The following is a 26,699-nucleotide window of genomic DNA, read 5'->3' as shown; positions in this document are numbered from 1 at the left end:
GTAAAGACACTTCAAATACATTGATGGAAAACATCAGACAGTTGGGTTACAGAAAAGCAGGGGAACTTCAGTTATAGGTCTTAGATGCTAACTGACAACGTTTGGTTGGTGGAAACTAATAGTCTATTTGAACATTCCAAAAGATTTTTCTAGTGGTCACCAAGATGCTAGGTCACATGAAGAGGGTAATAAGTATCAAGTAATGGTGCTAAAGGTGGCCCAAGGGAGCCTGGCTCTGGGCTTTTGACATTCAACTTCCTCACATCTTTGAGGTCTAATCAGCCAGTCTTACTAGTCAGAGCTCACAAAATCCTTTCCGTGCATGCATTTTATTTCCATATTAACTCTAAGCTTCCTAAGTTTTCCATGTTATCTAGTCTCATTTTGCCACCATGATCTTGGGAACGTGCTTACTTACTTGACGATGGTGGTATAAGACAGCCACTGACAGAGGCAATGGTATTTGTGTGGTAAGAAATGTCAACCCTCCCATGCCTATGGCTTATGGCCACTGCATTTACACCAGCCTAGACTTTCCCTGTAAAGGAGATGTGTATAGAGAAGAACTACATTCCTTCCACCAAAGCCCACCATTCCAGGTAAACGTGAACTACATTACTTACTATGGTGTCCCAAGAAGGTCTTTTTTTGTCATTTTTATTTGTCAAAGTAAATTAAGTTCAAGCAACATGAAGTAAAAGTCAGATGAAGACTTTTAGAAAGAGACAAGAGTACTTGACCTGGGAACCGGTGGCTTGGTCCTGGTTCTCGGCGACTCTGCCAGCTGGTGAGCGTCTCTAACTCCTTACCTGTAAGACAACAGGCATGGGTCAGGTCAACATCAAGGTTTCCCTCACATCCTAGCCTGTGTTCAGTTAGATACTCCTGTGTATCTACTCTGCTCTGATGACACATCTGTAGCTTCCCTTGTTTGCAGACTGCAGCGAGGATCTGTTTCACTGTGGAACAGGCAAGTGCCTCCACCATAGCCTTGTGTGCGATGGGTATGATGACTGTGGGGACCTGAGCGACGAGCAAAACTGTGGTAAGTGATTTTGAGTTCTTAAGGGTTTCACTAAAAACCACATATGACCAAGAATGAATATCTGTCTGATTCTTGAATGACTAGAAGGTTCAGTTGTAAAATTAAGCAAAACAAAACAAAATAAAACAAAACAAAATAACAACAACAAACCTCCTCCTTATTTAGAAAGAAAAGTGTCCAAACACTGCTCTCAGTTGTGCCTTATGGACCAGCATCCTCCTTGCTTAACAGTCACACAAGGGCAGATTAAGGAAGTATAGTAGAGGGGTTGGGGATTTAGCTCAGCGGTAGAGCGCTTGCCTAGCAGGCGCAAGGCCCTGGGTTCGAACCCCAACTACAAAAAAAAAAAAAGAAAAGAAAAGAAAAAAAAAAAAGGAAGTATAGTAGAAAGATAATATGGTTGTTACAGTGCTGGTGTTTTTTTGTGTTGTGTTCTGTTTCTCTTCTGGCTAGAGCTATCTCATATTTGGATTTTGAGCTCCTGAGCAAAACTGTGCTCAGAGAAATTATAAAGCCCAGCACGTGACCGAAGACTCCCACCCCCCAGAGCAGCTGACTTCCAGGCACTGTAGCAACTTCTTGCACAGTATGGTCACCAAGGATTAGGATGACAGATTGGCTTTATGTCCAAATGCTGGTTTCTTGCCTTCCCAAGCACAAACCTTCCTCTGAAGCAACATACTCAATTCTGCATCATGTCTTTTGAATCTAAAGCAGAAAAAATAACTCGTGCCGATTGATCTTTATAGCTTCTCGATAAGCTTTATATTTTATGCATCGTATTGTTGACAGTAGGAACTTGGCAGTGGGTACCAGAGAGCAAGCTTGAATGAAGACAGACGCTGAACAGGGACCAGCATTGGTGACTCTCAAGAGGGATGCTAGAAAGAATAGAAATGTGAGGCAAACGAAGTCTTGGAGTGGAGATGGTCATACAAGAGCCCAAGCTAGGAAATTTGGTAGTTTCTACACGTATTGTCTAACTTCCCCTCACCAAATCCATAAAATATTGAAAATTCTAGGTGTACAAACCACCCTCTAGTGATTCGTAGAGACGGGACTGTCTATATTTGGGGCAAAAGATGTGAGACTACTGGAATCTTGTTTATCACAGAATCTAGTGTGAAGAATGCTTACAGGCCATCTAATCCACACCCTCCATTGTCCTGAGGACAAGCAGATGTCAGAGAGTCTATGCTTTCAAGATGCCTTCATTAAATAGCAGAAATTATAGTTTTCTTTGAACCAGTCATTGCCCTGCTCTGCCTTTGGTGGACCAAACATGGCTAGGTTTCTTCTGGTTCTGCCTGAGCTCCTCTCTACTTCATTTCTACTTCTTTTCTTTCTATGGAAGCACCATGGCTTCCATAATTTCTACTTTATTTATCTAAAATATGCTTTATGGTCCATTGTTGCTCAGGAGATTGTGACCAAGGCCGTGTTCATGGATACACATGAAACTTTCTCATTTTTCCATCTGCTATTTGTAGATCCACACCTTTTACGGAGCCGTTCTATTTATGTCACAACATCCATCAGAATAAAGCAGTGTATAAATTCTTCCCTTTAAGACAAGAAACTTGTCACTTAGTGAACCCCTCACTTGCCAAATTCCAGGAATGGGTGGGTTGGGACAGAGTATGTATCCGGATGCAAAGAAATCATAAAAACAATAATGGTTTGCCTTTCTTGCTTAGCAATTCTTTCAAACATGAGCTATAGATTAAGATAATCCAGTAGAAACCCTGGGCTTAGCATCAGGAGGGATGACGCAAGAAGACGCTCATCTTTCCAGCTTGCCAGAGAGATGCTGTCATTCTTAGGAACACAGCAGACTTGGGTCAGACGCATCGTTCAGCCATCTGCATCTTGAAGCTCAAAGATTCACTCTGTTCACTTGACTCAGTGTAAAAGTCATAGATTTATTTTTTTCCTTAAATAAAGGAAACAAGACATTCAATATTAGAGCACCTGTCCTGGGAAACAGGTGACTCTTTGCCCTCAGGGATGTAGCAGTGGAGCCTGACCCTGATGGAAGGTAGCATTTGAACTTAGTCAGATCTATCTGTCCTAGGAACATTAGCGATGGAGCTGAATGAGAGTGAGTGTCTTCAGCTAGAACTGAGCAGCACAAATCTAGGGGTTTCCTGTACATTTTTTCCCCATCTTCATGATATATCCTTTTCTCCAGATTGCAATCTCACAAAAGAGCATCGCTGTGGAGACGGGCACTGCATCATGGCTGAGTGGGTGTGTGATGGGGACCATGACTGTGTGGACAAGTCTGACGAGGTCAACTGCTGTGAGTTCCCCCGAGATGTGTCATTTTGCTTGTTTTTCTCTTTTCTTTCTCTCTTCAGACTGTACATTGAAATCAAAGTCCATTATGTAAACAGCACTGTGGGAGGAGGGTTCTTAGGCCATCGCTCTATCTGATTCTGTCTTCTGTCTATGAGTAGAGCATCCAAGAGGTGTGAGAACAGTAAGCTTGTAGCTGTGACTTCAAGCCCCTCCCCTCCAAAGTCCACGGTTAAATTGGCTGATCTGGCCCAGCAGAGTCTGCTTTTTGTCTGTCTACTCATGGATTCTTCAAACATCTGTGACTTTTCCAAGAACAATTCTCTTCCCAGAGACCAAGCAGCCCCCAGCCCTTTCTCTGAAAATCATATATGAGCAGCTTAGCCTCATGCTCTCAGGGGCCATTTGTGGGAGAACATGGGAGGAGTGCAGAGAGAAGGGAGCCTGTTACAGTCCTGTGTAACACAGAAAGTGTGTGAGAGCAATTATCATTTTATATCAGGCTATGTTTCTGGATAAACAAGAACTTGTTTTGGCCTCAATCATGACAAGTATGACTGTTAACCATGTTTTTCCCCTTGGGAGATTTGCTATCCCTTCAGAAAACAGAAATGGGAAAAAACGTTAATACTGCCAGTTACATATTGAAATAGTATAACTGACCTGAAATGATTAAAATGACGTATCTCACATATTTTAGCACTAAACCTTTTAGTACAATAGGTAGAAAGGGTTGGTACACAGTTTCCCTGTCGTATCTGCATGGATTACAGAGATCTGGGTGGATATCACCATCTAAGGATGCTCGAGTTTTTTATAGGAAAAGGCGTATGTTTGATCTCACTTCTCCTGTACACTTTAAAATCATCTCTAGTTCCCTTGTACTCCACAATGCAATGTAAATGCTCTGTGGACAGTTTTTATACTGAGTTGTTTAAGAAATAATAATGAGAAAATACTCTGCCCGTGTTTAGTATGAATATCTTGCCTCAACATTTCTGATTTGTTATTAGATGAATCTGTAAGCCCAGAACCCATAGAAGTTGCATATGAAGTTGAATGTTTACTTGGCTTATACTTTGAGGCTTTGAAGTGTCAATAGCGTAGTTTGTATTTTGACATAAAAGCTGTATAAATGTCCCATAAATATGATAGTTGACTTTCTCTTTCCCTACATAATTTGAAGTCCTTACTTTTTCGCCGTATTAAAGTTCTGGGGAGAGCAAGCCCATGATAGCCAAATAAAACACATCTGGTGAGGAGCCTCGATTCAAGAAGTGGGTCTTAATGTTAGAGGCCAATTCAGTGAAGACTGAGACCACGTGAAACTTGGGTTTTTGATGCTTCCAAACATGGGAAGTATAAAACTTTGAGAAATCGCAAGAATCAGAACTCTAAAGGTAATCAGGCACTCTCCTTTTAAATACTAGTCATAAATACGTCAGACAATAAAGTGTTCACTGTGTAGTAGGTACTATGGGAGTTCTTTAAAGCACAGTATCTCATTAGCTCATTAGATTAGGAAGCCATGGAGTGGAAAGCTTGGGTGTAAAGTCAGACAAGGTTGTTTTCATATTCTTGCTCTCCCTCAGTTCCCTCATTTTTAAAAAAATTGAGGGCTATAACATCTGTCATTCATATATATGACACACACCCCAGTTCTTGCCACAAAACATACCCCTCATAAGTGCAGATTTATCATTGCTGATGTCACTGAAAAGCACTCAGTTCTTCATAAGTGTTCTTTCACAGTGAAGAGGAATTCTTAGAAGGAGGGAAACTGTCCACTCCAGAAATTCTTGGAATTAAAAAAGAAAAGTAGCGCTACCTCCATTTGTGTATGTACAGCACATCCTTGGCTGGTGATGGTGATTTGTATGAACGGTAAGAAGAACCAATGACTAAGGTGACTATTCTCCTGGCCTCCCCTAGCTTGTCCCAGCCAGGGCCTGGTGGAATGCAGAAGTGGACAGTGCATCCCTAGCACCTTCCAGTGTGATGGGGACGAAGACTGTAAGGACGGGAGTGATGAGGAGAACTGCAGTGACCGTGAGTGTCCCCAGTGTCCCCAGTGACCTCAGTGTCCCCAGTGTCCCCAGTGTCCCCAGTGACCTCAGTGTCCCCAGTGACCTCAGTGTCCCCAGTGACCTCAGTGTCCCCAGTGTCCTCAGTGTCCCCAGTGTCCCAGTCAGTGTCCCCAGTGTCCTCAGTGACCTCAGTGTCCCCAGTGTTCCCAGTGTCCCCAGTGAGTGTGTGTCCCCAGTGTCCCCAGTGACCTCAGTGTCCCCACCTCAGTGTCCCCAGTGTCCTCAGTGTCCTCAGTGTCCCCAGTGTCCCCAGTGTGTGTCCCCAGTGTCCCCAGTGTCCCCAGTGTCCTCAGTGTCCCCAGTGTCCCCAGTGTCCCCAGTGTCCCCAGTGGCCCCAGTGTCCCCAGTGTCCCCAGTGTCCCCAGTGTCCTCAGTGTCCCCAGTGTCCCCAGTGTCCCCAGTGACCTCAGTGTCCCCAGTGTCCCCAGTGTCCACAGTGTCCCCAGTGACCCCAGTGTCCCCAGTGTCCCCAGTGTCCCCAGTGTCCCCAGTGTCCCCAGTGTCCCCAGTGGCCCCAGTGTCCCCAGTGTCCCCAGTGTCCCCAGTGTCCCAGTGTCCCAGTGTCCCCAGTGTGTCCTCAGTGTCCTCAGTGTGTCCCCAGTGACCTCGGTGTCCCAGTGTCCTCAGTGTCCCAGTGTGTGTCCCCAGTGTCCCCCCTCAGTGACCTCAGTGTCCCCAGTGTTCCCAGTGGTCTCAGTGACCTCAGTGTCCCCAGTGTCCCCAGTGACCTCAGTGTCCCCAGTGTCCCCAGTGTCCTCAGTGTCCCCAGTGTCCCCAGTGACCTCAGTGTCCCCAGTGTCCTCAGTGTCCCCAGTGTCCTCAGTGTCCCCAGTGTCCCCAGTGTCCTCAGTGTCCCCAGTGTCCCCAGTGTCCTCAGTGTCCTCAGTGACCCCAGTCCCCAGAGCACTCCTGTATTGGTGGATCTCTTTGGGGAACCAACCAGATCATTTGGGAGTTGCTTAAGCAGGATTTCTGTACACACGAGTCCATCTTTCTCTAGTCACCTTTTCTCTTGGTAAATATATAATGCCTCAACAGCACAGGCTGGAAACCCGTTCCCAAGGACACAGGTTTGAGATGACACCACACGCTCAGACTCTGAGGTGACGTCACAGGCTCAGACTCTGAGGTGACGCCACACGCTCAGACTCTGAGGTGACGCCACAGGCTCAGACTCTGAGGTGACGTCACAGGCTCAGACTCTGAGGTGACGTCACAGGCTCAGACTCTGAGGTGATGCCACAGGCTTAGACTGTTGCACTGCTATGGAACCTTCTCTTCACTAGGCTTAATAAAGAGAAAACTTCAGCTTGTAGCATGCAGCTAAATGTGATTAGATTCCAAATAGAAGGAATTGGCTCATGAAATTAAATGTAACTGCATCAGGATTTGGCCACATTCAGAGAAACAGTTTAATGTTTCACATTGCCAAGCAACAGATTTAAATATACTTTAAAAGGGACACAATATCTATGCATGAAACTTAAACAGAAAGGAGAAATTAAAACATGTTGGGTCTTAAACGTGATCATCTCTGTTTTTTTTTTTTTTTTTTAAAGTTCCGCACTGATTATTTTAAGACCTAATTTCTATAAAAACCTTCTAGCATGGGTCTTGTGGAATATCCCCCAACTTAATAACCCCCCATGTGGGTTCATATAGCATCAGCATTGCACAGTGGGAATGCACGTGGCCATTACATGCTTGGCGCTGAGCTTCAAGCCCTGTGCTACTACTACTTGCTATCTGGGTGGCTGTAGGTGAGTCACCCTACTTTCTAGGTCACAGTTTGCACATCAGCTCAGATGACAATGACTGCTGTGCCGGGCAAGTGCCTGGGGAAAGCTGAATAAATAGTTCCTGTTGTTAAACAGCTAATATGGGGTCATTTTCTCCTCCTGGGAAATCAGTCTAACAAAACAACTGATGGGGCTCTCTGTCTCATGAGAGAGAGCTTACATTCAATGTCCAGCCATGCAGCTCAGGCTGCAAAGAGTTCAGGATGCTGTGCACACCTGGCAAAGAGCTCTTGTCAAAAGCTTATGATGGAGATGTTCTAAAACATCTGGCTGAAGATTGAGACAAGCTCTTTCAGAAGTGGGGAGTTTAGATGAGCATGGCAGACCCACGCACCACATGGCCAAGGTTTTGAGATAGGAAGGGAAGGTGTTATAAGCTACATACAGAGCAAAGACCATGATGTGTCATATACAGACCTTTTCCTGTTGCTTTTCTGCCTAGAAAGCCGTTCTCCCCTTCTCCTGAGAATTTACTCCATCTGTCTGGAACACTTCCTTGGGCAGCTCTGCCCTCCAGCCCTAGTCTGCTTGAGCTGTTCTTGATAAACACCTCTGGTAAAGTCGTGTTTTCATAGCCTCATGAGGTGTAGGTCAGGACTGTGTTAGACTTAGAGATGCTGCACAGAGAGGGTGTGGCCTTTGCCATTCAGAATTCACAAAGCAGGTACTTCATATTTGCTGAACTATTGAATACATGATGTCTGAAAATGTCATGAAGAGCTTACAATTATTAAAAATGTTTAAGGTTGCCTTGAGGGAGGAAAAAATAAATCTGATGGCTTTGAATGACAATGGTGACATCTTTTATGCAAGATGACACAAGAGGGGCTGGAAGGAGGATTCCAGTATAATATCCATTGGCTTAGAATTGTGGAGAAGCATGATTTAGTATGTACATATATGGCTATGGTGCCTTGCAAGATATTCTGGATCCCATATGGCATGTCTGAAAATAATTGACCATAGTAATGGGGGAGACATGGAAAGAGAATAGCTAGCAATTTAATACTGTATCCACTTAATCTACAAATAACCGGGAATCCACATACCTTAAGAAAAAGCTATCAGGGCAAAGACTTCTGCTGCTGCTATTCATTTTGGAAAGAAGAAACCCCAATGTTAGGTCGTCAGAGATTAGTGATACTATCTAGGGATACTGGAAGTCTGGGTAGCAGCAGTGAAAGACTTACACTATGATAGAGGATCCTTAAAATAGGGCCTTTGCCTTGATGCCCTGTTGGTTACCAGGGAAAGTATTCTCCTTAAACTGGAGAGTTGGAAGGTGGGGGCAAACCAGAATGGCAATGTCTTTGTATGACCCTCTTGGCCTCACATCACTTGCATTTTATTTTGTTAAAAATACACAACTATGTAAAAACCAGTATAGTTTTCCCCATTGGAAGCAACCGTCTGTCTTTTTCCTTTAGTGTGGTTTGCCTTGGTTTTGTTCATTTGTACGGAGTTCTTTTGGATGCTCGCCTGCACTTAGTGGATAGGAAGATGAACCCAGAGCATATCGATTCCATATGTGTTCAATATTGGGAGGGAGATTGGAAGGGAATTAAAGCTGTGTCATCCTTCAGCTTCAGCAGACATTCTTAGACCTTCAGATGGAGGGTTGGGGACTGGCAGGTGATGAAAGCTAACGGGCTTTTCCCCTTCCACAGGTCCGACACCGTGTCCTGGAGGAGATCGGGGCTGCCTTGACAGTTCCTGTGTCGAATCCTGTGGTGGTAGCTCTCTGTGTGATTCAGACAGCAGCCTGAGTAACTGCAGTAAGTACAACAGTCGACACGGGCAATTTCTGCGACAGACCGAACATCCAGCCTCTTCCTACCCCACTGCCATAAACTCCTGAAGTTGGAGATTCTCTGAAAGAGCACATATATTTGCTTTTGCTTTTGTCCAGAGTTTGCATGTGGTAGCGGAAAGGAACCAAAATGGTCTTCATTAACTAAATAAGAAGCAAATGTGTGGTTGTCGATGGGTCATCCATCCACATTGCTCAATGCCATTACCACTGCATTCTCCTCAACATCAGCTCCTATAAATTATTCCCGTGCACTCGTCTGCAGGCAGATGTTATCTTCCTTCTTTTTTTTAAAGCACAGCTTCTAAACTGGAGACTTCATCCAAGAAACAGATAGGAGATTCATCCCAACTGTCACATAAAATCTGGTCATTTTATGCTTCTGATAGATGCCTCCTTATCATTCCAAACATGATGGTGGACTATTATGGTCTGGGAGTCATTGCATTAATTTGTCTCATTGACAGTGTGGTGGCTCCAATGGTGAGAGCAGGTGGCTGTCTCTAAATTAGTTTTCAGTAGATTAGCTGAGGGGAGACAGAATGGCCAGGAGTGGAGAATATCAAATAAACTCCTGTGGGAAATTTTAACTGAACTAGAAAATTTCCAAAGACTGACTTTTAGAAATGATTTGTTCCTCCCAGATTCAGTTATTATATCATTTCTCTCATTTGGAGTAATTAATTGTTCCATTCTCAGCTTTGGATTAAGAGTTACTCCCTACTACATACCCTCTCCCTCAAGGCTTTGGCTAGTAGACTAAGTGGGGAAGGACTTTCAGTGGCCTTGTAACGTTTGAGGTGAATTATATCCCAGGATATCAATGCTCACAGACGCTAAGAAACTCTTTTCCATATACCACAAACATTGAAAGATCATAGCCCCTGGGTGTTTGACATTGGCTTATGCATTGGTCCTTCCATTATTGAAAGCAGTTTCCATACCTGACTTCCAGCCGTCTCTCAAGGAGTCTCTGGGTAGATATCTGTGCCTGATTCTCTACATAGATGGCTAATAGCATATCCCCTTGTCAGTCTGTTCCTATACATGGGAATGTGATTATTTTATAATGCTTAACACCATTAGCATCGATAGTGTTTAGCTTCTTGACCTCCACCCCCTCTATGATATTTGTTTTTTCCAATTGGAATTCACAGAGAGAACAGGTAAGAAGTTATTTAAGGAAAAGTCACTCATTTGTTCCTCTTTTCACCTTCACATCCTCATACTCTCTCTCTCTCTTTCTTTCTTTCTTCCTTTCTTCCTTTCTTTCTTTCTTTCTTCCTTCCTTCCTTCCTTCCTTCCTTCCTTCCTTCCTTCTTTCCTTCATTTCTTCTTTCCTTCTCTCCCTTCCTCTTTCCCCTTAACTCCTCCTCCTCCTCCTCTTCCTCCTCTTCCTCCTTCTCCTCCTTCTGTAACAGGGTTTCACTATGTTTCTCCAACTGGGCTGGAACTCTATGTACACCTGGCTGGCCTTGCACTCATAGAGATATGCTGGGTTTTGCCTCCTGAGTCCTGGGATTAAAGACACGTGTCAACCATATTTCTTTCTCTTCTTCAGTGCAAAATTAAACAGAATACAGAGGGAAAATGAATGAATAAACACATAGACTGTGGAATATATTAGTAAAGCTGCTTACTTAGCACAAGTTAACAGTACTGTGTCTGGTTTGATGCCCTTGACATTGTGAATGAAGAAAGTTGATATTCATTGGGCTGAGCCAGCACTTCACCAAACCTCCTTGGATGCTAGTCTCTGAAGACACTAGTTCTTGCCATCTCATAAAAATTACACCATTTCCTGTGCTCTCTGAAGATGCACTGAGTAGGACTCAGGTCTCAGGATGTCTTATATGTCCTCGGTGACTCCTGTGTGAAGCCATGGTTGACAAAGCCATGGTCTGCTTGTGACTACATGAATGTGTGTCGCCTTTGATACTGGATGAAGACAGTTTTCGTATTTCTCTATAATTTTTATTTTCACTAGAACAGTGGTTTTCAATATTCCTAATGCTGTGACCCTTTAATACAGTTTCTCACATTGGGGTGACCCCAACCATAAAACTATTTTTATTGCTACTTGATAACTCAATTTTGTTGCTGTTATGGGTTGTAATATAAATATCTGAGTTTTCTGATGGTCTTAGGTGACTCCTGTGAATGGATCATTTGACTCCCAAAGGAGTTGTGGCCCACTGATTGAGAATCACTAATCTAGCGATAGTCCATAGTTTACTTTCCATTACTACAAATGGAAGAAAGGAGCAAGCACCATTCCAACCCAAAACCTCGTGTTTACATCTCCGCAAGTGAGAGAATGTACTAAAATGCTTACAGCATCACAGGGGAGGCTTTGAATAGCCTTGGCTATTCTGTCCAGTGCCTGCCTGGCATCTTGACATCTCCATGCCTTGCAGGGAGCAAATTTCAGACATAGCCTTGCACTAGGGGTTAGAGGTCAAGATGATGTTCTCGTGGCACAGAGAAACCTATCACTTTTCTCTCAGAGGAGACAGCACAGGCAATGGGGGAGGGGGGACAAGTTGGAAAGAGTTATTCCCACATTTCCTCTTTCTCACATTCATTGAGACCCTATGAAGCCTGGGTGGCTGTCATGTGTGTTCCCGGTGTTCTATTTGCCTAGACTTCAATATGGCACCTCACCTGTTCTCTTACTCCACTTTCTAAGGCTCTAATTGAACAGCGAGGAAGAGAAAGGGATGAATAACTTTGCACTAGTTATAACTCCTTTCTCACCTACCATTTCCTATCTGATCTTTACCAACTCCACTTGGAAGAAACAAATAGCCAGGGTGGTTGGGGGGGCATGATCAAAGCATCAAAATAGTGAAACACTTCAGTTCCTGGTAGAAAACCAGTAGATAGGTAGAAAATGCTGTTCTACAAGTATTCTCATCTGCTGAGTGAGATGTAGATGGCATATTAGTGCTGGGTGACAATTGATTGATGAATCAAGGCATAGGACATCTACAGCTCTTGACATCACAACAAGGAAGAATCAGATCTCATGTGGCTGCTGAAGAGAAAACACAGCAGCTGTCCACAGTCCTGTCAAGGCACGAAAAGCCTAGGCAACCCTCCTGGTTCTGTTGCCAAAGTTCAGGTAGCTCACAGACTATGCTCAATAATAGTGATAGATAGGGGTCTAGAACCTGCAGCAGAGAGTGTCTGGTCGGTGTGACTAGATGTTGAAAGTGTCACCTTTTCCTGTAAATGGTCATCACTTTAGAACCCAGTTTCCAGTGGCTTTGAAAATATGTACCATGTATAGCTCATAATCCCATCTTCAGGTGGAATATACCCACTCTTGTTGCAGACTTTGAAAATGAGATGCTGTTGACAGAAACCAGGCTTTTAAAAACAGGCATTTTATTAAACCCGATCTACAGGACACAGTGAGCACATGTACAGAGCTTGACCAGTCGATCTACATTAAGCATCCTTGCATTTGTGACATGATCGCCCTCTAGTGACTATTTCACACTCAGTTCGATGTTCATGCTTAAGCTGTAAAAGAGAAAGGAGGGCCCAGGGAGTTTAGAGGTCTGGTGGGTTGGGGGGTGGGCTGTGAGGGGTGGAGTGGGGAGATCCTCGTGGAGACAGGGGTGGGGAGGAAGTATGGGATGTGGGATAGTTAGAAGGTAGACTGGGAGGGGAATAAAATCTGGAGTGTAAAAAAAAAGGATTAAATAAAAAGGATATTACATATATATGAAACTTACTGATCAAAGCCACCAAATTTGGATTGGATGAGTATCTAAGAGTTTAACTTATTCAGCAATGTGTAAAGAATGTCTTTTAAGAGGAAAAAGCCCATAAGCTCCAATCCTTACTTTATTCAATAAAGATCTCCAGGATAATGCATGCTCATTGAATAATGTTTCCATCACCCTTGGCTTCGAAACACTGAACGTTAGGCTTTGACAAATCAGAAATGACTCTTTCTCTATATGTCAGAACAGAAAGGAATTATCTATATGCTACTATCTGTCAACCACCTAATTGGAACACATTGATAAAAGTTAAACCCTGGTAGTGCGGTAAAGGAAGAGAGGGAAAGAAAAGATGTGTAGGAAAGAAGGATTGCCTCAAACATCTCTGTAAATAACTCCATTTTGTAAAATTATAGGTATATTAGGAGCAGAGGAAAAAGGCCTCTTTTCCTCCCCGTCTCTGGCATTGAAGGTGCTTGTGATAAGCCAAGAAGCCTGTTACGAAAGCAACAGGGAGAATAGTGGTTCTGTCTTATACTTCATTGGCAAACACATTTCTGGCAATGTCTGTGTGTATCAGTGTGAGTAGGGAAAGGCATGGGAGTGGCTTTAAAGTCTTCTAAAGACTCTGGGAGAGGAAGAGAGAAAAAAGTATGGGAGAAAATGAACTACTTATGAATTTTTGTATTATTTCTAGAAAGGGAAATCTTTTAACAATCTGACCTCAAAATTTGAAAGTTCTTATTGGTTTCACTCTCAGCAGATATAAGTTACTATTAATTAGGTGGCTTAAATAGTAGACATTTATGTCATAGTCTTGGAGTCTAGAAACTTGAGGTCAGTGGTGTCAGAATAGCCCATATAATGCCCCTTCTCAGCCACAGAAAACCAACTTCTTTTTGTATCTGATATGTAATGAGAGAGGGAGATTTCTCTGGGGTCCCATGTGTAGGGACAATGACCTAATTCTCAAAGACTGCTCTCATGACCTAGTCACCTCATGCAGGCCCTATCCCCCAATACCATTACACAGAAGGGGAGGAGTTAAGCTTATGACCTTGAGAGAATACAAAGGGTCCTTCACACCCTTTCTTCATAAGTACAAGAGACAATAAGGACAAAACGTTTACTTTCTCTGCCCTCTTGTTTTTCCACCTGTATTTGCCCCACTATGACGCCAGTTCCCTGGTGTCATAGCTTCCCCAGGAAACAGAGTATGTCTTGTTGATGACATCTTTAATCTAGTCAATTCCTTATGAATATTGTATCATGAAGCTCTCATCATCTCTAGATTAATAAGTGTCCTGAGGCTTATTTCGCCCCAGTCCATAATACTCATTTATTTGTATCATACTGTAACCTTTCAGACAAACAAGAATTATTTCAGTACCTGCTTACAATAGGGCATGGAATCGTCAGTGCACCTAGGTCGATTTTATAACACGTCTGATTGACTCTATTACTCTGGGTGTCAATGATCCCCTTCTGGGATCACTAAGGGAACAGAAACTCTCTACTCCCTTCTCTCAAACCTGCCCAAACTCACCAGAGGCTTGGATTGCCCTGGGTTATTTTATGCTGTCCCTTTGAGCTCCCAGCATTTTGATCAATGTCCCCATGTTAGGTAATCCAGGCTACAATGGCAGAGAACCATAGGCTTCAAGGTATGAACAACAAATATGTGTGCCTCACAGTTCAAGAGGTTGGAAATCCAGAATCGAGGTCCTGGAAGATTCCTCTCTAGGAAGGGCTTGCTCCCTGCATAGCTGCCAAGAGCTGCAGTCTTGCTATGTTTTCATACGATAGCTTTAAGAATGCTAGTCTACAACGAGTTTTCTCTTGTCTTTTACACTGTATCTAATTACCTTCCAAAGCCCCGCCTCCAGATGCAATACCAATGGGGGTTAAAGGTCCTGCCTATGATTTTGACGGTGAGTGAGACACGGTCCATGCAAACTTCACCCTAGCCTGTTTACATGCTCTGCAGTCAGTGCATGTGTTTTTTCTTCCAGTTTGAAAACGAGTTTGAAAACGGCAGGGACATGATTTCTTTTTCAGTGCTTAGAATAGTCCCTGACACACTGCCCCTCTTTTTCTTCTTCCATTCTATCAGGTGTAGAGCTAAGGGTCATTTCTTTAAAATCTCTGGCTGATGTGGAGCGGGCAGGAGTAGGAGCTCCGCGTGCCTAGAACACAAGCGCCCTCGCACTCTTCAGTAGGCAGAGGAAGAGCCCTCAGTCAGGAGGTGGTGTTGTGCTAAGATCACATGCTGAAGAGGAGATGATTTACTGAGGAAGATGGAAAAGGCTTAGGCCGGGACTAAGTTCTAGAAGCAGCTGGAGGCATGGTCCACTTGAGTGAATGATGTCAGGGAAAGAAGAGGGAAGAGAGCAAACAGGCTGCGTGAGGACAGATCCTTCTGGAAATACTGTTGTTTCTGACCACAGCACAGTTGATGCCATAGATGGGAACATTAGGCTGTTGTTCAAGAGTAAAGTAGCCTTAGACTCCAAGGTAGCATTTGCATTAGCAAGAAGCATCCAGGAGATCACAGCCTCTTCTTAGGCTAATATATTATAGCCTTATCTTTAACTCCATTGGTCAGTAAGAGAGCATAGGCTCAGAAATTGTCTAATTACCCATTTAATAAGCCTCATTGATTTTTTTTAAATGTCTGTTGAAGATAATAGGGCCTATGCTATTTTAGAAGCAAAAAATAAATGAGAAGAAAAAAGGGACTGACTGAACAAAAGCATGATAAAAAGAGTCATTTTCAGATAAAGTTGAGTCAACTTCTAAAAAATGAGGAAGGGCTTTTTAAAATGCATGTGCTGGCCACAGCACACATGGAAATGAACACGGGTTTGTCATGGCTCTTCTGGAGCAGGGTCTCAGGTTTTGACGTCCATAGACAAATGTCATGTACTATTAGCAGTCTAGTTTTTGCCTCCCAGTCTCCAGGCTTCTTAAAATTTGCCCTCCCAATCCCTTTTTGTTCTAATTCCAGCTTCAGGGACACAGGTGTAGAAAATAGTGTTACCATGTGGCCCATGCATATACAGCCATCCAATTAGACAAGATGGATGAAGCAAAGAAGTGCAGGCCGATAGGAGCTGGATGTAGATCTCTCCCGAGAGACACAGCCAGAATACAGCAAACACAGAGGCGTATGCCAGCAGCAAACCACTGATTTGAGAATAGGACCCCCGTTGAAGGAATCAGAGAAAGAACTGGAAGAGCTTGAAGGGGCTCGTGACCCCATATGTACAACAATGCCAAGCAACCAGAGCTTTAGGGACTAAGCCACTACCTAAAGACTATACATGGACTGACCCTGGACTCTGACCTCATAGGTAGCAAATGAATATCCTAGTAAGATCACCAGTGGAAGGGGAAGCCCTGGGTCCTGCTAAGACTGAACCCCAGTGAACTAGATTGTTGGGGGAGGGCGGCAAGGGGGGGAGGATGGGGATGGGAACACCCATAAGGAAGGGGAGGGGGGAGGGGGATGTTTGCCTGGAAACCGGGAAAGGGAATAACACTCGAAATGTATATAAGAAATACTCAAGTTAATAAAAAAATATATATCAAATAAAGAAAAAAAAAGAAAGAAAAAGAAAGAAAGAAAAAAGAAAATAGTGTTACAACTGCTTACCAATAACAACTCATAAAGTAATTTACTTTCAAACAAATCTTTGGCATACACATAATTTTACCATTTATTAGAGATAAAGAGCAAATTTGCATACTAATGAGATGAATGGGTTTATTTTTTTACATAAAAATTAAATACTCATTGAATATTTGATATGAAACTGGGTGTTGTACCTCATACTTGTAATTCCAGAACTTAGAATGCTAAGGCATAAAGATAGCCTTGGCTTTCTGTCTAACCTGAGCTATACAGTGACTTCCAGGGCAACCTCAGCTAGAACAGAAACAAAAATAAACAGCGGCAAAACACGGAACCAAAACCCAAAACCACAATAATCACAATAATCAATGCTGTAAGACACGATGTCATTAACGGTTTCCAAAGTTGGTCTAAGTTTAATTCTGTAATTCTCTACCTGGGGAATGCTGCCTTCACTCATGTAAATACATAGTTTAGGACTCTCAGAAACTGTGGGAAATACTGTCCTGATCTCAAGACAGATTTCATAGAACCAGTTTTCATTAAAACTCGTCATCCATTCAAGCATTCTAATACAGTATGATCTGAAAATATACTAATTTGATACATGCTGAAGAAAGGTGGAAAATATTGTCTTTATCTCCTGCAATTAAATCAGTTCGTTTCTATAGGAGCTGAAAACGTATTATACACTGGAAAAACACGGTAACTCATAATAGGCCATAGTCTGGGACCTGAGTGGAGGCGTTTCGTGTTTCATGCAGGGTTTGTTGCTGCCACACAGGATGTGATGGGATGTATACTGCAGAATGCATATGTCCTGTGATCAAAGCTACAGTGATGTCACATGATGCAGCATTGCAAGTGTCAGAGATATCTCTGACACACGACACACTTTGTTTTGAATTCAGCTTTCGCTGCTGTACGCTCAGACGCTGTTGTGTCTTGCCAGTTATTTCACAGGCCGTAGGCATGATTGTGTAACTGGGACCCAGAGTTGTGGAAGCTGTGATCTAAATAGAGTAGACTTTGAGAGTGGGAAGCTTAAAGAGGCCGTTTCTAATATTCAGATCTGTGTGTTTTTTGTTAGGTCACTGTGAGCCCATCACTTTGGAACTCTGCATGAATTTGCCCTACAACCTTACACATTATCCAAATTACCTTGGCCACAGAACTCAAAAGGAAGCGTCCATCAGCTGGGAGTCAGCTCTCTTCCCTGCCCTTGTACAAACCAACTGTTACAAATACCTCATGTTTTTCGCTTGCACCATTTTGGTTCCAAAGTGTGATGTGAATACAGGCCAGCGCGTCCCGCCTTGCAGGTAAAATAGTGGGCTCTGTGCCAGGGATCCTCGTGCTACCTCAGAAAGAACTAAAGGAACACACAAAGTTGAGTTTACCCAAGTAAATATTGCCAAGGATTCTGAAAAGTTAATAAATTCCAGAGATAAGGAAGCGGGAATAAAAGGAGTGCTTGAGAAAGCATTCATCGTTCAAGCACCAGGTGGGGAAGGGCATGGATTTCCTTCCGTCACAGGCCATGCACTTTCATCTGTGTTCCATGTTGGTGGATTGTGAAGCATCCTTTGGAATGTAAGTTAGGGATGGGATGCTGTTCAGTGGTAGCGCATCTTTGAGAATGCGTGAGGCCCTGGGTTGGACAACTAGCATCCCAAAGCAAAGCAAGGCAAAGCAGAAGAGAGGGGGAAGAGCGGAGGAAGGGCTGTGTCTGCCATTTGTTTGATATGCTTGCTCTTTTGACATTAATTAAAGGCGCTCTTCACCAGTGTGTTGAAGATGCTGTACTTGGATAGTGTTTCTGGGTTAGTGCGATTACACAGGGAGACAGGAAAGCTGTCCACGGTGGAACAGCCATACACGTCATGACATCTTGCTGCCTGTCTGAATGAAAGAAAGACATCTCAGGAGCAGAGCGTGGACCTTGAGTCTCAGTAATATCCTGAGGGCCAGGACCGTCACGTCTTCTCTAGCCACTTTGTGCTCTTGAGACAAATGACTCTGTCTCTTTGGACCTCAAGTCCTTTGAATGGTGAAATAAGTATTTTGTTTGTTGAGTTTTGTTGTATCGAGAACTCAAGAAGGGATTGTGGACTTAAATAAATTCCAGGGCCCCTGCATTGGCTGCATGCTCTATGGTAACTGACAGATTAATGAAGAAAACACATGCTTCAGTTGTGGCAGCTGTGTCCCCTTCTGGGCCACACAGAAGAGGCTGTAGTTAGAGAATGTGCATATCTGAGATGACTGTCCCAGAAGTCACTGTTCCTACTGTCTGCAATGCTGTCTCGCAACCAAGGCTATGCAGATGCGCTTGGCCTGACTGTGAGTGGTAACTATAGAAACCATATGTTGGGATCAGAAGTCACACAGAGCTTTAAGAAAAAGAAATGATACCAATATAGGGGGCAGATGGGAAAACGATAAATTTAAGGCTGTATATCAAGTGGAAGATGAAGTAGGGGCAGGAAACAATAAGGTTTCAGAATGGCTTGGGCAGCTGAACAAGTCATACGCCATGAGGAGAGTAAAGTTTAGTGTCTGTTTGGGCTACGGTAATTCTGAAAGTTTTATTCTATGCCCTTTGGGGGTATTGTTGGGGTATCTACTCATTTCATATTGAAATTATTTGTGAATTTTATTCTCTTTTGGCTAAGGAAGGTTGATGATGGTAGTGAATTGTTACTTTGATTAAGACCTCCCCAACTGTGTCTGACTTTCTTTTTATATCTACATAAAATTCCCCCAATGCATCAACTTGCTGTAGTTATAAGTATATATCCGCACTGAATCACGTGGTTTAAGGTTTATAACCTAAAGGGACTAGATCATAAACAGTTCCAAGGTGCTGTGGAGTGGACATGTTGACGAACCTGTCTGGGTGACTTTAACTCTGTTCCTTAGCTTTAATAATGCCTTTCAATTTCAGTGCCAGCAATAGGAACATTCTGTTATTTAGGCATAAAGCTATCTTATTATACCATCCTAATATGCTCCTGAACTTATGGATTAATGCATAGCTGGTTCTACTGAGTCCGTTTACTAACCTTAACCTTTATTTTGTTTTAGAGAACCAGCTCTAATTTTTATTGATTTACATAAAAATACTATTCACAATTATCAAATTGGATTCCCTCCAGGAATGCGAGGGTGCTTAAACATGAACAAAACAACAAACGTAATATATCGCATTGACATTTATTTTTTTTAAGTTGCACATCAGAAGTTAACCAGCCTTACTGAGCCTCCCAATGTGGAAAAAAGTTGAGGATTATTACGTCTCGTGTTAAAAATCCCCTTTGACCGAAGTTGCACCATCATGGCAAGCGCCTACCACTGAGCCCCACACAGATCTTGACAAGAGCTAACTTCCTTAAGCTTTTGGTGGGGCTGTTAGTACTATTTACATTTTATGGTAAAGTTCCAAAGTGATAGAGAAAATGGTTTCTTTAAGAGCACAGCTATGACTGAGTTCCTATACTCGTTGTAATATCCACAGCAGAACTCGAATGCAGCAGTAGCGATGGAATAATATTGAACCTACCACTTCTTCAAGCTGAACGTGAGAACGGCCCACATTCATCTTTGTTGAAAATTCCAAACCTAAGCTAGAAACTGAGTTTTATCTTTAGAACAAACAAATAAGCAATATTGATGACAGCTGAAGAGGGGGAAACAGAGGCAGGGCCCCAGATAAGCCAGCATAACATGTGGCCCTCCCCCTCATCAGAGGACATTCGGCTGGAGTCTCTTGTCCTTAGTCCATGGTGACAGACTGTGGGGAATGCTGGGCATTCCTTCGCTTAGAACCAAAGGCTAGAGAATGTTTACCCAAAAGACAGATAAGTAGAGAGCCAAAGGGAAGGGGGTCTGAGCTTGGAGAATATTTAATTTTGTGTCTGCCGTATTCTATTGTAGTGAAGGCAGCTGGGTCCTCTTGTCAAGATATTGTGTGTGTGTATATATATATATATATATACATATATATATATATACACATTGTGTGTATTACATATATATATATATATATATGTGTGTAATGCTCATGCCTGTATGTTTCTACATGCAGTCCTGCATAGAATTTAAACCGAAATGCATGCTGAGCATACATTGGCTTCTGACACATTCTCTTTCTGCTCGCAGAGTCCTGTGTGAGCACTCCAAAGAGCGCTGTGAGTCTGTTCTGGGGATCGTAGGCCTCCAGTGGCCTGAAGACACAGATTGCAGTCAATTTCCAGAGCAAAGTTCAGACAATCAAACTTGCCTCCTGCCCAATGAAGACGTGGAAGGTTAATGTTCTGGTTTATTCCAGTAGGGCATCTAGCATTGTGTCAGCCGCTCTTTGCAGTCTGCGTTGGGGAGGGCTGATGTTGGTTTTCTATGTAGTTGTCAATTAGACCGTGTAGGGGAATGAGGTTAAAAACTACTTGATTGTTCTAGAAGGCTCTGGCGCCTACTGGTTTGCTGCTGTCATTACTATCATGTGTAAAATAATTTTAAGCAATAAAAATGAACTCTGAGGTGAGCTTAGTCATACCTCACCGGCTAGTTGTGGATGCTGCTTGTTTTAGGGGCCAGGAAGCTAATGATGAGCACCAACCCTTGGTTCTTCTAAGTGAGACGGCAGTGAATTATTAGCAGGAGGATTATTAATAGAAAAGTAGACTTTAGGACTGATCCATCAAGGGAAAGGCTAGAACTTCCAGGAAATTAGGATCATGGATTGCACAAGGAATTTTTTAGTTGGGGCTGTTGTTTAGTGTCTATTTAGAAAGGTGCTTAGTTTTATAAGGCACAGATATTTTGAAGAGATAGCACCGAGAATGAAGGAGAAGGGTGGAGATTAGCAGAGAGACGAAAGCCGCGTGAACTTCAGGCATTTCCGCTGTGAGGAGAACCGTTCTTTCTTTAGTACTTGCCCATAGGCAACACCCCAAATGCAAACACGGGTGTAGGCTGACCCCTTTACAATTCTGTCCACTGAGGGAAGCACTTCTTTTTGACAGAATGCTCTCCCAGTCACTTCAAGTGCCGCTCGGGACGATGCGTTCTGGGTTCCAGAAGATGCGACGGCCAGGCTGACTGTGATGACGACAGTGACGAAGAGAACTGTGGTACGTGTGTGAGGTGGCATTGTCTTTAATGTGCAGTAGTGACTGTCAAGAATAAGGGACTATGTTGGAATATGTAACTCTTTGCTTCCTCTCGGAAGCGGTGTCCGACCTCACGCTAATGCATTTACCTCTGAAGGCAGCAGACCATAAGGCATGACTTGATGTGACTTTTCTCTGAAATTACATTTTAATTTATAATAAAATTACATTTCAGTTTATAGCCTTAAATATATAAATAGTAAAAGGAAAAGGAAACAGTTCATGCATGTGAGGAACCATTTTTGTTATTACACTGCAAAGCAGTGCTTATCTGGTTTATGGGAAGATGCTGATGTCTCGGCAGAGCCTTCCTCGGCCACTAATCAGGCATCTCCATCCATGAAGATGGTTCAGGCATCCGCGCTCACACTTAATTCATTCTCATGAATTCTCATGCCCCTCTCCCCTTGCCTCTGTTGAGAAGGATAAACTCCCCTTGATACTTGTGCCATTGAGCCCCGACATCACCAGTGGGAAGGCTGGAGAGTTCAGTGCCAACTTGAACACAGCCATTCTCAGTTTATTTCCCTGAAAACTGTAGTTCTTGTATGCTGAGATGTGCCAGGGAGCATAAAACAGACAACGCTTTTCAACAGACCATGGCTGGCATAGAGAGGAATGATTGAAGTGCTATCTAAAAGCTAGCTTGCCTGTGATTAGTTAGCTTGTCATACCCCAAAATAAGATTGGCACCTTATTTCGCTGGGAACACATAAGGCAATATACATCTTGAGATCATTTTATTCTGTTGGCCTTTGAAGTATGAAATATTGCCTTCCCCCTCAAAATGAATTTTTGTAGTAAACACTGTCCTCCTGGTCAAGACAAAATGCCATAAGCAATCAACTGAACCACTATCAGCTACTATAAAAAGGACACACGCATCTTCTAGAAGATTACATCTGTCAGGGTGATGGTACAGAGGTCAGTGTAATTTTGCTGTGGAACAATATTTAATAATTTGAGAACTTACTATAGTTTGCCTGTTCCTTTTGGCAGTTTTTTGTAAAATAAAAATAAAAAAATAAAAATAATCACTCACTGTCATTTGAGTGGTGTGTCCAGAACATACTAGATTGTTTATGCAAGAACATTGGTATGCTAAGGTACGGTAGTTTAAGGTCTGATTTAAAATGGATTAACTTAAGAGTATTCAAATGGTCCTATGACTCTATCGAGGAGACTAGCTCTAGATTTTTGGCAGGTGACAAAATATTTGGCAAGTTCTCAGTTGTAAAAAAAAAAATAACGGCTTGTGATGCTTGGGGGTACACACATGAGATCCCAGCACTTGGAGGTAGATATAAGAAGTTGAGAATTCAAGGTCACCTTCAATCAACTACACAAGGAGATTGAAGCTAACCTGGGCTGCTACTTGAGGCTTTGAGTCAAGAAAACCACAACAAAACTAATAAAATACATCTTGCCAAGAATAAATGGTCTTCATTCTAAAGTACATTATGAGGCATTAATTCATAGTACTGTTATAAAGTCCTTAAATGGACCTGAAATATCAAAATTATAGTTAGATAATGAGTTTTCATTAAAGCTTTTCTCTTAGAAGAGAAAAGATAAAATAAATGTCCTAGTCAGGGTTTCTATTCCTGTACAAACATCATGGCCAAGAAGCAAGTTGGGGAGGAAAGGGTTTATTCAGCTTACACTTCCACATTGCTGTTCATCACCAAAGGAAGTCAGGACAGGAATTCAAGCAGGTCAGGTAGCAAGAGTGATGCAGAGGCCATGGAGGGATGCTGCTTACTGGCTTGCTTCCCCTGGCTTGCTCAGCTTGCTTTCTTATAGAACCCACCAGCCCAGGGATGGCACCACCCACAATGGGCCGTGCCCCCTTGATCACTAGTTGAGAAAAAGCCTTACAGCTGGATCTCATGGAGGCATTTCCCCAAGGGAGGCCCCTTTCTGTAATAACCCCAGCTTGTGACACATCAACACAAAACCAGCCACTACAATAAACTAACCTTTATTTCATTTTCAAAATATCGTGTCCACCATTTTTTTATTTATTTATTTTTTTATTAACTTGAATATTTCTTATATACATTTCGAGTGTTATTCCTTTCCGGTTTCGGGCAAACATCCCTTCCTCCCCCCTTCCTTATGGGTGTTCCCTCCCCACCCCTCCCCCATTGCTGCCCTCCCCGACAGTCTAGTTCACTGGGGGTTCAGTCTTAGCAGGACCCAGGGCTTCCCCCTTCCACTGGTGCTCTTACTAGGATATTCATTGCTACCTATGAGGTCAGAGTCCAGGGTCAGTCCATGTATAGTCTTTAGGTAGTGGCTTAGTCCCTGGAAGCTCTGGTGGCTTGGCATTGTTGTACATATAGGGTCTCGAGGCCCCTTCAAGCTCTTCCAGTTCTTTTTCTCTGATTCCTTCAACGGGGGGTCCTATTCTCAGTTCAGAGGTTTGCTGCTGACATTCGCCTCTGTATTTGCTGTATTCTGGCTGTGTCTCTCAGGAGCGATCTACACTTCTGCACTTCTTTGCTTCATCCATCTTGTCTAATTGGGTGGCTGTATATATATGGGCCACATGTGGGGCAGGCTCTGAATGGATGTTCCTTCAGTCTCTGTTTTAATCTTTGCCTCTCTCTTCCCTGCCAAGGGTAGTGTCCACCATTAATAGCTTGGATGTAGGAAGTTAAGAATTGATAAGAAATTAGTTTATTTGGAGTTAAACCGATTGCTTTAATAGTAATAATTTACATGAGAATTTTGCACTGAGTTTTCCAAAGTGACCAGTGATGGACAAGTTCTCCTTTGGCATGCATGAATGTACTCAGATGGGCTGTCCACTGTGCTGGGAAGACACATTGCTGGTGAATAGATACAGGAGTGAGGTTGACAGGCTGCACTCTGGGTAGATCATTCAGTTCATGCTCTGCCGTTGTCTTTTGTTGTCATGTGCATCAATGCCTATGTGGCAATGGAGACAGGGAGGCTGGTGCATTCCACCTTTCTCGTCACTCTGAGGAATTCTATGTCCCCTGCATTGAAGGCACTCAGTGCTTGGGGCTGCCTGTCATGAATCTACAGCTCACATAGAAGTTTTAACAACACACTTAGGGGTTCCCTTCAAAACAACACTTACTTCAGTTAGGAAGCATTCGATGTGTTGGAAATTAAATTGATCGTGTACTTCTTTAGCCATTTAGTATCTGGAAACGGGATTACCAAAGCACATTAAGTTATAGATGTGCTTTCAAAATGAAAGCGGGCTCCTGCTCTTGTGATAAATTTCTCACTGATGCAATTGCTAATGTAAGCAAGCATTTTAAGGTTTGTTAATAGTATGTTTTCAACAAATGCTTAGAACTATGCAAGCCTGAAGGCAGGACTGAAGAACTCACTCGCCAGCAGGAAGCCTTGGAGACGTGGGAGGGATTAGCAGAGTCAGCACTTCCTCATCTTACACATTGATAGCTGTCACTGACAAAGCATCTGACATTCCCATATACAGTTAAACTAGCAACTTGATAAAATCAGTTTATCTCCAGCATAGCACTGTGTGGAGAAGCAAACATGAGAGACATAAAGAAGACAGCAGCAGGATTCTATATCTGATTTTTGCTGCCAAGCTTTAACATGGACTGTGTAAGACTGAAGTTTTGTGACCACAGTCTGGGCGAGCTGGTATATAAATGCGGTGATACCTGTGCTCTGATGCGGACAGTAGGTCTTCTCAGTGGGACCATTAAATAAAAATATGGTTTAAGCAAATTCTTTATATCGAATGTAAAAATAGAATCCCTAATTACCTGAATACAGCATCCACAATCAATAACAGATCACTCTTCTGAGTATTGAACAATGAAATCCCCTTGTGCAGAGAAAGATTGACAGCAGTACAAACCGTTGCATAGCTTTTCAATCACCTTCACTCTAACAAACAGCACATTTCTCAACTATGCTTGGTCCTTTATAAAACTCAGGTAAAAAACAAAAAAACAAAAAAAACAAAAACCTTTAGATGTTAATGAGCATTGGTTCTCAGAGTCTGATCCTCTGGGGATCCTCAGAGGTTGATTGCTGCGATCCTTTGAAGTTTTATGGAAGGCTTTCTGTATTTATGTCCTCTTTAAGAGCACTGAGATAACTTACCACACAAAAGCTTTGCTTGTGGATGGGACCATTCTGCTTGGTGGCCATCAGAAAAGAAACTCATTGTGACTATACGGGGAGCATACCCCTAACCGTGCTTTTGGGATGAATCTGTGGGCTTGATTTGTGGTCTCTGAACAGACTCCCACTGAAGGAGTTCCCTTTGGTACACTGCTGCTCGGTTCACTGGTCACCGTCTTATATTGAGTATTGGATTGGCTTCTCAGAATGGTAGAGTGCTGGGTGGAGACTTAAGTTTGGCGTCCGGACTCTACATTTAGAGGACCTGTCATTATTAGCTTGCTGTTACGTGATCGAGCTAGGAGAGTTCTGGGCAGATCAGGACTTGATACCCTGCTTAGCATTGCCCTCCTTTGGCATGCCTTGCTGATTTTTCCCACGCTGGAGGCTTGTTCTACCAACCACTGCTATTTGGTCTCATTATCGAAAGCTGCATGGAGTATCCTATCTCATCCATATTTGTTTGAACACCCACTTACATGAGAAATGTCACTTTATAGACGAAGTGAGTTATTCATAAATAATACTGCCTTCCACAAATGCCATGACCTCCCCTCGCTTTATTTCATCTGTTCTTACCCTCCTTATTTCCAAGAGATGTTTACTTGTACAGACTTTTCTAACAAAAAAATACATAAAGGAAATATTAATGTCCCAGAATACTCATTTAAGGTAGGTGACTGCAGGTACACAGTGGATAACGAGCGCCATTGCCTCTTGTTCTTAGTATGAGTATACACTGCAGAATGCCTTACGTCGTGACCTGTTCCTCTTTTTGTTTTTGTATCAGTCTCTTCCAAGTGTACAAATTCTTCATTGTTTCAAGGGCCTCCTGTCACTGGGCCTCTTTCTCTCATTTCCCCACTAACGTAGTGGTTTTTTATCGCTACCACCACCACCACCACTGCACTGACACCACCATCACCGCCACCACCACCGCACTGATACCACCACCACCGCCACCACCACCGCACTGACACC

The 26,699-nt window shown here is 43.0% G+C and overlaps 1 protein-coding gene across 2 annotated transcripts in view; it reads left to right on the top strand.

Annotated features, from left to right (window-relative positions):
• Corin (corin, serine peptidase) overlaps positions 1-26,699 on the top strand; it is a 227,266-nt gene that overhangs the window by 167,183 nt on the left and 33,384 nt on the right. For both annotated transcript variants that reach the window (XM_032916299.1, XM_032916300.1), the window contains exons 7-13: positions 938-1,045; positions 3,237-3,347; positions 5,276-5,392; positions 8,897-9,004; positions 17,498-17,729; positions 20,569-20,714; positions 21,432-21,539. In XM_032916299.1, the coding sequence (XP_032772190.1) occupies positions 938-1,045; positions 3,237-3,347; positions 5,276-5,392; positions 8,897-9,004; positions 17,498-17,729; positions 20,569-20,714; positions 21,432-21,539 (930 nt within the window). The remainder of the gene's footprint in view (positions 1-937; positions 1,046-3,236; positions 3,348-5,275; positions 5,393-8,896; positions 9,005-17,497; positions 17,730-20,568; positions 20,715-21,431; positions 21,540-26,699) is intronic.

The sequence above is a fragment of the Rattus rattus genome, chromosome 11, assembly GCF_011064425.1.
Source record: "Rattus rattus isolate New Zealand chromosome 11, Rrattus_CSIRO_v1, whole genome shotgun sequence".
Classification (NCBI taxonomy): Eukaryota; Metazoa; Chordata; class Mammalia; order Rodentia; family Muridae; genus Rattus; species Rattus rattus.
Note: the sequence above shows the minus strand (reverse complement) of the source record. Positions and strands in the feature narration are given on the sequence as shown.